This window comes from Heloderma suspectum, chromosome 1 (genome assembly GCF_057233095.1).
Source record: "Heloderma suspectum isolate Gila_16-S chromosome 1, 16-S_ref, whole genome shotgun sequence".
In the NCBI taxonomy this organism is placed as follows: Eukaryota; Metazoa; Chordata; class Lepidosauria; order Squamata; family Helodermatidae; genus Heloderma; species Heloderma suspectum.
This window is the reverse complement of record NC_139458.1, coordinates 336715549-336728194: the sequence shown is the minus strand read 5'-3', so window position 1 is coordinate 336728194 and position 12646 is coordinate 336715549. Positions and strand designations below refer to the sequence as shown.

The 12646-nt window shown below is 43.3% G+C and overlaps 1 protein-coding gene across 1 annotated transcript; it reads left to right on the top strand.

Moving 5' to 3' along the window:
- The first annotated feature begins 4321 nt into the window (after positions 1-4321).
- On the top strand, positions 4322-5294 carry TAAR2 (trace amine associated receptor 2). The gene has a single exon (XM_084816705.1). The coding sequence runs from the start codon at positions 4374-4376 to the stop codon at positions 5292-5294; it is 921 nt and encodes a 306-aa protein (XP_084672831.1). The 5' UTR covers positions 4322-4373.
- The last annotated feature ends 7352 nt before the right edge of the window (positions 5295-12646 follow it).

The window sequence follows — 12646 nt, the reverse complement described above, 5'->3', positions numbered from 1 at the left end:
CCTCACTTTCAGCCAGGTTCATCTTTCCATCCCTCCCCTCCTCCCACCCCCAGTTTCCATGGAGATAATAGGCTGCATTTGGACATAATGATAAATTATGGCTTATTGTTGTGGGAATGAGCATAAACAACCTTCAGGCTCACATGCTTCTCCCCTCTCCTCCTCTGGTGCTGCCATAAGAAGAAGATTAGAAGCTTCTGCTTCCATTTTGAGTAACCATGGTTTAAAGTTATGTCTGAACCCAGTCAAAATTATTATTATTATATTTATATTTATTTAATAAATATTATTTATATACCACCTTTTCCCTAATATTGGGACAAAATGTGGTTAAGCAGCATTCCATGATTCTTTCATTTTTTTTTTAACCCAAAGCCAACTGGACCAGGTTGTGGCTGAGCAGAAGAAGGTTACACAACAGAGGCTGCTTAACCTTTTCCTTTCTGCTTGCAGTAGAAGCTGCAATTGTGTAAGTGCAAAAATGGATGATGTGCTAAATATCCCACTGGCACCAAGGCTAATGGCAATTTGGCAGGTTGAGGATTTCAATGAAGATTGGAGCTAGGGTGGGGGAGATTCACCCCTTTCCACTCCATGGTCCCAATCCTGCTTGCTTCTCCCCCACCCCCTCCTTCTCAGGTGGATATTTCCATTTTTAAAAACATAGATGTGAATTGCCTATACACAATTAATTAAACATCACATGATCTAGTTTGACCTGCAGAAAAATTACGCTTCCCATGATGTAGTTTGCATGGCTATCTATTGAATTTATTCTCATTTTAAAATCACATTGTGGTCTAATGGCATTACCTTTCATTTGATCATAAAGTCTGCCAGGTGCTGTCTTACAGCACAGAGAGCATGTGGGATCTTGGGAGGGTTCAACCATTCCAGGAAATCTGGCCTCATTCCTCACTTGTACCTATCAAAAAATAATAATCTAAGCTGCAATTTTTCGTGAAATTCTCTTGGGGTCTGACTGCTGTGTCATAAAAGCACAACATCATTATAACCCAGTTGTTTTTAGAAGAGGGTACCAGAAAGGTTGGAACTTCAGGACATTTATATAATTTCACTGGCTTTATGTACACAGCTTTCAGGAAGGAGAAGAAAGACAGATATAACCGTAATGTATACAATGTTATTTTGGCTTTGGGGGCAAAATTCCTGTAAAAGATTTCAGTGAAGCATGTTAATAATATTTGATTATATATAGTATGGAAGGGTACAGTCTATAGGAACAAGTTGCTATACAAGAACACCACGATTCCTGTTCTAACTCCAGTATGTTAAAATGAGGTTTAGATGGGGAAAGTTGACAATGACACCCTAAGTTGAGAATGACACCTTAAATATGGATTTTATTTGACACCGAATTTTGTAGCAGCAAAATTGTGGCAGTAAAATTTGGTTGGGATATGAGCTTTGCCTTCTTTTCCCCGCTTGTTCGGTTCACACAACCATTTCAGCCTATGGCATGGTGGGGATGGTGGTGGTGGTGAGGAACTAAACCTTGCTAACTTCCACACCCTTCAGCCTATGCAAAGAGAAGTATGTGCATGTACCACAACAGGCGGAATTTGGTCCAGATTTGGTTTCTTCCATGTCACTACAAAGCACCTTAAATGTTATGGATAATGTCTCCAAAGGGGACTCCTGGATGAATTCAACCTGTGGTGGCATACACACATGACCAAGTTGGCAAGACCTGAACAAGCCTGAGGTTAGCATGGGATGGATTCTTCCTGTAGCTCAGCCATAGAGTGAGATGGTCCAGTGAAGCAGTCCTCCATATGGCTGAGGGATGAATGGGTGCATCTTGTTTATCACAAATAAATGTAGGTGTTTGATCAAGCATCCACTGAAATCAAATGGCATCTTAGTCAGTTCAGACTAAATATTGCTCAGAAGTGAGAGTATTTATTCATGCACTTATTTGGCATGAAGTCATATTAATCCTATGGAAGAGGTATATACCGTTCTGAACATACATTTGATGGGCAATCTGTTTATTTCCCCCACACACAATGATCAAGAATAGGTTTTATCCAATAGTGGCTCTGCCTGAATGGAAAGCACCTCCACCCGCACATCAGGGCACCTAATTTTCGCTGATCTCCCAAGCCAGTGATCTCCTGTGTCTTTCCCCCAAAGCTGCTCCTGGGGGTTGGGAGACCTAACCTTCCAGAACAGAATCGGATATGGCAAGCAGGGCTGCAGTCAGTGGAGGCTGGTGGTGCAGCTTGGAGAGCTCCTGTAGAGTTCTGACTGGTTCTGACTGAACCCCAGAGTGGACTCACTACCCACTGTCATCAGAGCTACCAGCCTCCACTGGCTGCAGTAGGTAAGAGGGATTGGTGAAAATCGGGTGCCCTGACTTGCGTTAGCAGAAGCGCTTTCCACTAAGGCAAAGCCATTGCTGGATACAACCCATTAAAAACACAAGACTAAATAATGTTATAATTCACATAGAAAGTATCATAGATATAATGATGTTGGGCTGGAAGGGGCCTGCAAGACCATCGAGTCCAACCCCCGGCTCAATGCAGGAAGCCTGATTCCCAGGCAGTCTCCCATCCAAGTACGAACCAGGGCTGACCCTGCTTAGCTTCTAAGATCAGATGAGATCGGGTGCATCCAGCCCTCTGCTCATATGTTACATATATATATATGGAGTTTCTTTTTATGTAGGTGTAAGCTGATGCCCTGATCAGAAGCATCTAGAGTACAGAGTATGCTTCTTTCCCACCTATATTGAGCTGTGAGTGAACTCCATTTATGTCATTTCACTGTAAACCTAATATGTGTGAAAGAGACAATTAACACGTTTTCATTATCGGTTCTAAGGCACGTTCATTCTCAGTTGTCATCATGCCTTTAGAGTATTTCTCCTCAAAGCGCTCTGATGACACAGGGACATTATTCATATTTGTCAAATGAGACGAATTAATCTCTGGTTAGCCTTACAGCAAGATCCACAAATCAGCTGAAGTGGCTTACTTGGGAGGACTAAGCCAATTACATTTAATAGGATTAAAAGAGTCAATCCCATCAGTTGTGGCATTATTAAAAGTGAGTTCAAGACTGGGTGAAATGGCTGCTTTGCCTCTGGTTTTGGAACAGTGTTTCAAGCAGACCCAGGAGTCCAAAACAACTGGAGGGCACCAGTTCGGGGACATCTGGTGGCACAGAGAAACTGGCCTGTTCTCACCGGCCTTAGGCAGAGGCCTGCAGCTACACTTCTTGCTTCTTCCTCTGTCCGCAACTGTAGCTCACACGTGTTTAGAACTAGTACCACTAGTATTACTTGAAGAACCAAGGGTGTACTAGGCACTGCCCCTCTGACAGAAGGGGAAGGGAAAAGTCATGACTGACAAATTTATAGGAATCTATGGCAAGAATGGTTCCAGGAACAGAATCCAGCAGGGCACTTACAACCCCACCGATTCTTTTCCTCCCCGCCGATTCCCTTCTGCAAGTGGTGGGTCCTGACAATTGTGTTGCGCAAGCAGGACCCACTGCTTACACAAGGGAGTTTTAGCACTTCCTAGGGGGAGTGCTGAAATGAGCAGAAATGCTTGTTTCTTGAAGGAGGCAGGTTGGCGGAGCTCCCTTATGCAAGGGGAGCTTTCAGGGAGCTCCCTAATGCGAGGGGAGCTTATCCGGGGCTTTCTGGTTGCCCCAGAAGTGCTAAAGCACCGTTGCGCAAGTGGTGGCGATCGCTCGCACAACGCAATCGATGGGGCAGAAGAGAATCAATGGGGATGGAAGCCACCTGTTGGATTCTGGCCCAAATGTACTCAGAATGTTCCCTATGCTCTTTAACATCTACACCTCAAATTTTATTGCATGGTTTTTGCTCATGTGTTTTCCTAGTTTTAAGATAAATTGTGAAGATATTTTTTACTGTACATCCCCAGGGTGCTGGTAGGCTAAGGATGTGATTTATTTATAAAAATCAGAAATCTACAGACAAGCTTAACACAGAATTAATCGACAAGTGAATTATCAATAGATAGCCACCTATGGATTGGGCTGGACATGGTGTTTGGTTTTTTTTCTACAAAAGGAAATAACTCCTGGGATAAAAATATACAGGAGTTTCTATTACTAGTATTTTTCAGCAAACAGGATTTCTGCCTAAGTTTGTATGATACTTCCTGAGAATTATAATGTAAAGCCTTGCAGTTAACTGGGAAGTCTAACACACTAGTTTCAGCACACACTGATTTCTGCATCTAATAAAGATTCTTATTTTCAGATTAAGGATTATGGGTCTTCTTAACACCTCCAAGGATGCCGTTGATTGCTCTGAATTCGGAAATGGGTCCTGTTCTGAAAATCTCAGGTCAGCAAGTGTTCGAGGAGTCATGTATATATTCATAAGCGGACTCATCATCATCACGGTTTTGGGGAATTTAGCAATCATAATGTCAATCTCCTGTTTCAGACAACTGCACTCCCCAACTAACTTCCTCATCCTTTCCATGGCAGTCACTGACTTCCTGCTTGGCTTCTTCATTATGCCCTATAGCATGATCAGATCGGTGGAGAACTGCTGGTATTTTGGAATGACCTTCTGTAAAATCCACTACAGCTTTGACCTGATGCTCTGCTTGGTTTCTATTTTCCATCTTTGCTCCATCGCTGTTGATCGTTTCTATGCCATCTGTTACCCTCTTCGCTATTCATGCAAAATTACTCTCCCGGTGATCAGGCAGGTGATTGTCATTTGTTGGTCAGTGCCCGCTTCTTTTGCTTTTGGGGTGGTTTTCTCTGAAGCATATGCTTCTGGGATCAAAGGCTACGAGGTTTTAGTTGCGTGTTCCAGTTCTTGTCCAATTATGTTTAATAAACTGTGGGGAATCGTTCTGTTCTCATTTGGCTTCTTCATTCCTGGCTCTGTGATGTTTGGAATTTATGCAAAGATCTTTGATGTGTCCAAAAAGCACCTGAGGGCCATGAAAAGCAAGCGCGAGAGTTCAAGTGATGAAAAATCTTACCGGCTTTTCAGAAGCAGAGACAGGAAAGCTGCTAAGACCTTGGGTATCGTGATGGGGGTTTTCCTCTTGTGTTGGTTTCCATGTTTTGTCACAATTTTAATTGACCCTTTTATTGGTTTTTCAACTCCTGCTGTGTTATTTGATGCTTTAAATTGGTTTGGCTACCTCAACTCCAGCTGTAACCCATTAATTTATGGCTTTTTTTACCCATGGTTTCAAAAAGCACTTCGATATATCCTCGTAGGAAAGATATTCTACACTGCTAATCTGTTTCTGGAAAATCAATAAACTAACTCATTTATCAACCCAAGGCATTCCATGGTTTCTCTGGCATAAAATGGTATCCTTTCTATGGTTTAGACCTGACAGAATTCAGGCTACTTACAGAAGTCTGGAGGAGGAAATTACAGCATAGAACTGTAGCACAGGCACATTCTTGACCTGCCTTTATCTTGGGTTTTTTTGCTTTTCTTCTGAGCCATCTGAAATAACACAATTTATGCTCCTGCAGAACCTTGTACAGGAGCACAGATCATAGAAGCCACAGACAGTACTATACATTTGTTTGCACTAGGAATGACTCATTGTTAAACTGTGAAAAAGGTCAGCCACTATTGATCTTTAACTGAATGACCATTGTGGCCCCAGAGTCACCTACACCAATGGTTAAAGTGCTTCATTAACAGCTGACTCTAATCATTAACTTGATTTATAATCAAGCTGTTACTACAGTATCCTTTCTGGAGATTTATTTATTTAAAGCAGTTTTACCCTACTCTTCAGCCAAAAAGGTTCCCAGAATGGCTTACAAAGATTAGAAATATGACAGTTACTGCCCACATGTTTCCAGTCTAAAAGACATGACACAGAAGGAAACTGGATTGGGAGGGAGGAGGAAAAAAAGCAAACCTAGACACTGGATTTTTAGTTACAAAGTTCAGCCGGTCATGGAGATAGCCTAGTGGAAGGGCTGCTGCTTCTTCTCTCTCGGATGGCCTTAGCCATCAGAAATAAATAAACAGCAGCAACCTATTACAAAGCCTTTCAGCAACAGGTCAGCTTATAGGTCAAAGGCCTGCTTGAATAAAAACATCTTTGCCTGCCAGCAGAAGGACAATAGAGAGGGAGCCAACCTAGCCTCCCTCGCCAGGGAGTTCCAGAGCCTGGGGCGGTGATCATGTGTACTATTTGAAAGAGAACAGTCAGAGGACTGTTTCAAGGCATCCTCTGTTTGAAGGGCTGCCCTGTCCAATCTTGGTTTAAAATAAAAAGAGAGAGCAGGAGTGCTGAAATAGTCTACCAACAGTTAGCACCAGGACAGCAGACTGAGTAGGCACCAGGGGTGGATGATTCTGTCTGTTTTGCTTTCTAAAATGTTCACCTTTTTTCAAGCACATGTTTGTTAAATTCCCATTTCTGCATTAGTTTGCAGTTGTTGTTGTTTTAAAAAAATTCCACTTGAAAATTTATATGCATTTTTGTGCACATTTTCTATCAATATAGCCATTGTTTTTGCAAGCAGTTTTCCCCAATATATGCTTTTCTGTATGCCGTTTTACACTAATGCACACATTTCTGTATGCAGTTTTCCCTAATGTATGCATTTTGTACCCATTTTTTTGGATAAACTGCATGGCAATACTTGAAGAGTGGAGAAAACCGAAGGATAATTGAATTGTGTTCTGATCTATGTATTTGTTTGGGAGCTGTGGATGAGATCACTTCATATTAAAATGTGAACCAAACCAATTTCTCCCCCATCCCTAGAAGGAACACAAGTCATCTGGTCACAGCTTCCCCCCACAATGGTGAGATATTTTGTGTTTCTATTTAAGTTATAGTAATCATGTATAAATTTGAATTGATACCTATAGATCAAGGTTGCAGTACCTCAGGCTTGGGGGCCAACTCTGGCCCTTGAGGGGTACCAATCCAGCCCTCCTGGTGTCCACAAAAGGCCTGGCTCCACCCCCTTCCCCCAACCACTGATTGGTTGGTGCTTTTTTGGCTTTTGTGTGAAAAGCCCTATTCTTTTGCTTTTGTGCAAAAAAACCCCCTATTCCCCTATTCTAAAAGGTTGAAACAACGCTTGGTTACTGGCAGTTTGAGCTTTAAACTATAATGTACATGTAATTTGGGGATTTGGCCCCACCCCTTTTGTCTTCAGCTCTACCCCCTCTGGAATGCACCCCTCCCCCGAGAGTTGGCCCTCAGGCTGAAAGAGATTCTGCACTTTGCTATAAACTAACATATCCACATACTGCACAGATCTGTGCCCTCTTTTGTTGGTCATGCATGGCCAGTTTGGGGGTAATGTGTAGGTGGCCACCGTATTTGAGCATAAAGAAGTTACTACCTGAGAGGCCCCGAGACCCTGAAGATGGCACTGATCATTATATCTGAAATGAAATATCCCATGCATATCATGGAAAATATGCATTTTTTAAAAAAAACACGCACAAAGCTTTCTAAGGCGGCAGCTGACAGGCTGTATGCAAATTGTGTAAATAGAACCATCAAATCAGATATAAGCAGCAGCTGGTAAGTAAGGAGTTTGAGCACATCATGACTCATTCATCCAGCGCCTTTCTCATTAACTTCACACTGATTCCTGCCCTGCTTTAAAGTCTATTTAAACCAATGTCCCCGATGCAGCTGGGAATTCTCTAAATAAAACCCAGCGGAAATTGGGAGGGGCCATTAGCTCAGTGGTATTATGCTTTGCACATGCAACATTGCAGGTTCAGTCTCCAGTCGACAGGATTTCAGATAGCCAGGCTGGGAACTGGAGACTTTGAAGAGCTCCTGATTTTCTAGGGTTCTTAATCACGTGGAGAACCTCCACAGATAAGAAAATAAGAACATAAGAAGAGTCATGCTGGATCAGATCAATGGTCCATCTAGTCCAGATTTCTGTTTACACATTGGAAAACCAGCTGCCCGCAGGAAACCCACAAGCAGTACATGAGTGCAACAGCATCTTCCTACCCATGTTCCCCAGCAATTGGTGTACATAGGCATACTGCCCCTGTTACTGGAGGTAGCATGTAGCCATCAGGACCAGTAGACATTGATAGCCTTCTTCTCCATGGATTTGTCCAACCCCTTTTAAAGCCATCCAAATTGGTCGCCATCACTATATCTTGTGGTAGTGAATTCCACAGTTTTACTATGTGCTGTGTGAAGAAGATACTTATTTATTTATTTATTTATTGCATTTATATCCCTCCTTTTTTTCTCTTGCAAGGAACCCAAGGCAGCTTACATTATCCTCTTCCTCTCCATTTTATCCTCACAACAACCCTATGAGGTAGGTTGGGCTGAGAGTCTGTGACTGTCCCAAAGTCACCCAGTGAGCTTCCATGGCCGAGTGGGGACTAGAACCCGGATCTCCCAGCTCCTAGTCCAACACTCTTGCCACTACACCACACTGGCTCTCCTTTAATACTTCCTTTGTACTTCCTTTTATCTGTCCTGAATCTCCCACCAATCCACATCATGGGATGACTGCAGGTTCTAGTATTATGAGAGAGGGAGAAAAATGTCTCCCTATCCACATTCTCCACACCATGTGCATAATTTTGTACACCTTTATCATGTCTCCCCTTACTCACCTCACTTAATCTTTCCACATAGGGGAGTTGTTCCAGGCCCTTGATCACTTTAGTTGCCCTAGATACAGGAGGCTGTTCTCTTCAGACCGTCATCTACATGAGTACAAGGTGATGGAAACTTGAGAGGAGAGGGGACAGGGCTAGAGCACTCCTTGTCCTCATGCACTGATTGGACACACATCCTGAAAGCCTGAATAAGGCTACTGTGATGAGAGATCCTGAGGAGACTGTAGCCCTATTCAGGCATTCTGCAATTGAGTAGATTAAATGTGTGAGGAGGGGGAGCATGCTAACCCTGGCCCTCTCCTCACACATTTCCATCACCATCTATTGTGGAAGGTGACTTTGTGAAGACAACAGCCTCCTGTATCCAGAGAGGCTCTCCATGTGATTGAGAACACTGGAAAATCCATGTTAAAATCACGTGGAGAGTAGCACCGTGCACAGACCTCCAATTCACTTTGGATGACAATTTGAACCTTCTGAATTGCCCTAGCTTCACTTCAGACCTATTTGGACCCAATCTGCTTCACTTTGGATTCAGATCTGAAGCAAGGTTCAGATATCCAGATTATTCAGATTTTACGTTTTCCCATTGATTTGCACTGGAAAAACAAAACATTGATTTGCATTATGGAAAAAAGCCATAACTTTTTCAGTTTCTACAATAAATATATGAAATTTGGAGACCTGTCATCCCCCATGGAGGTGATTCCACCCGCCAAATTTCAGACAGTCTGGCCCAGTAGTGTTTGTGCTAGGTGCAGGTAAAATGTGCTTTTTTCAACAAAAACTCTCAAAGCAAAGAGCTATAACTTGTCACTGTTTCCACAGAAGTGCATGAAATCTGGACACCTGGGGGCCCCAATGCAGAGGTGACTGAACTTGCCAAATGTCAGACAGTTCGGCCCAGTAGTTTTTGTGCTAGGAACAGGTAAAATGTGCTGTTCTCAGAAACTCAAGCCAAAGGTAATAAACTCAAGGGATAATCAGAGAAGTTAAGTGTATAAGAGGTGAGGAGGTCACTATCCCTAATCTCTGGTGTAGGTTTTTTTGAAGTGCAAAATAACCCCTCTCCCCTAGTACTTTCCTATTCAGCTTCACACTGGATGACCTTATACTCTTTGGCTGAAAGTAATACACATTACGTGAGGAAATAGGTCTTCCCTAGACCAGGACACACTATCCCCACTGGGGGCGAACCAGCCCGGCTGCTGGTGCTACTGGTCCCAGTAGCCCACCTCTTCCTCTGCCAATATATCAGGGTTGCTTTGCACCACAGTAAACAAACAAATTGTGTGTGCAGTGCTTTGCACACTATATATTATATAATGTAGATGTGTGGTTCTTTGCCCACTGTATTGTATGGACTCTTGTGTAGTGCTTTGCACACACACACAGCGCGCGCACACACAAACAAAAGAAAAGGAGAGACAGAAAGAAAAACGACCTACAAACTGGGGGTGGGGAGCGAGTACACCATAAAGCCTAACAGAAGATAAAAGGGGGTTTCTTTGGGTATATGTTTTTTTTTAGAAAGGTAAGAGTTGAATGTGGGAAGGGAAGAAATATACAGGAATTGAGAAATGGCGGGGGGGGGGGGGGGCGAAGTGAGCCAAAGAACAAGGCAAGAGAAGTAGTACTAGACTAGTACCTGCTGCCTACAAGTGAAAGAGAGTGGATAGAAGGAGTACACCATAAAGCCTAACAGAAGATAGAAGGGTTTTTTGGTCTATTTTTTTAAAGAAAGAGAAGAGTTAAAATGGGAAGGGAAGGAATACAAGAACTGAGAAGAGCTGGATGAGGGAAGCCAAAGAACAAGGCAAGGAAACTAAAGTGTTTTTAAAATATTGAGTGGGGGGTTAAATAAAGAATCTAGTAGAAAATAAAGAAAGGGAAGACTAATAGGGACAGTTGAGAAGGACTGGGTAGGAAGGAAGAAGGACAAGTGGAGCTGCAGTAGAACACGCCCCCCGCCGCCCCCGAGATCTAGCTAGCCAACTCTCTCTAGTCTCCAAACAACTCTCTAACCAACTCTCTCATTTCAGTGAAACCAAAGCGGAATGATCTCCTGTTATATCCAGCATTTCCCCCTCTCCACCATTGTCACTACTTGGAGACTGCTGGGTTCAGTTCAGCCCTAATCTGGCAACTAGAGTTGCCATTCGCCAAGGCTCACCATTTCCCCCCTTCTTCCTCCTCCTCCTCCTCCTCGCCCCCTCCCTGATCTTTCGCAAGTTGATACATTTTATAGACAGGCTGTCTGGGCTTCAGAATGGCTTTGGAATAACTCCAAACCTCTGAGGCACTTCAGGGGTGACCTGCTTAGCTTCAGACCACCTCGGTGCTATTCTGACCCACTTCGGAGCTCAATGAAGGACCCCTGAAACACCCCAATTCGCTTCGGGATTTGGACCGAGGTGGTGCACAGTGCTAGTGGAGAGCCTCCTCAGTCAGATACAGGAGTTTCTTCCCTTCAGAAAGTCACCCTCCACTTGTAGAGGGCGACAGAAATGCACAAGGATGGGCTGGGGCTAGTGCCCTCCCCCTCATGCATTTAGTCTACTCAGGTGTAGAATACCTGAATAGGGCTTGTGGGGAGAGAGAGGGAGACTGAGGTTGTAAAGGAAGGTTCTGACAAAATTGTGAAGAGACAGAGACAGAAAAAGAGAGGTTCTGAGGAGGCTGATAAAAGATCAGGAAAGACAACAGTAGCAGCAGCATTCCACTTTTCATTTATTTTATTTATTTATTATTGCATTTATATCCCGCCTTTTTTCCTCTTGCAAGGAACCCAAGGCGGCTTACATTATCCTCCTCCTCTCCATTTTATCCTCACAACAACAACCCTGTGAGGTAGGTTGGGCTGAGAGTCTGTGACTGGCCCAAAGTCACCCAGTGAGCTTCCATGGCCGAGTGGCGACTAGAACTCGGATCTCCCAGCTCCCAGTCCAACACTCTTGCCACTACACCACACTGGCTCAGCCAATTACTAGTCAGCAGCAGCCCCACAACCAACTACCAGTAACTGAAGCTACCTCTAAGTCCTGGTCTGCACAGTTTTGAGAAAGGTCTTAAGATATAGCCTACATTTGTGGACCATATCACTATTGGCCTCCCTTCCCTCTATTTTGTGGTTTAGAGTCTTACGTTATATTTTAAATTCATTTGAATGCTTGTTTTGTTTCCTCCATCTTTTTTCTTTTCCTTGTTAAATAAATTGTAGTCCTTGTTTTTTATATCTAAGTCACTCACTGATTTCCCTCTCACTTCCTCTCAGGGAACAGGGGTCCTGCTGGGTTGGAGGCAACACCTGGTAGTCTGGGGAAAGCATCTTTCTCCCTCAACCACTAAAGTTAACTCAGGTCCCATGGTTTCCACCACCCAACAGGGTTGCCGGTAAGGAAAGTGGAGTTAGTTGACTGCTGTGTGTCTGTGTGTATACAGACCCAGCTTCCATTTAGAGTGCTTCTAGCTCTCTGGAACAATGAGCATCTAAAGAAGCCTTCCCCAACCAATGCTCTCCAAATGTGTTGGACTGAACTCCCACAATTCCCAGCCAGCATGGCCAATGGCAATGCATTGGGGAAGGCTGGCTTAAAGGGTAGTGCACTCAGGGGAGGCAATTTGAATCTGGAGCTTGTCACAAGGACATTGCCTATGAAGCACCTGAAGATGAATGGTTAAGAAATGGGGTGAATAGCAGACACCTGCTGCTCCTTGACATCTTGTTCCTGCTGCATTGGCAATGAATTGACTATCTGACATTTTTCGCATCTACACTGCTACAGAGGCTTTTTGCTATTCTCTTTTATGATGGCAATTTCCAGCCAATATGTATCAATTACATGGACAGTAGCATCTTATAATTTCTTTTATCATATGCAATGATTATTAATTTTTTGCCATGTTTATGTACTATTGTGGTGTGTATGTTTTAATATTTCCAGTCCCTTTGAGCCCAAATTTTCAAAGCTTTTGCATTAAATGTTGCATTCTATTCAGCAATCTGTGGATTTTTCTACA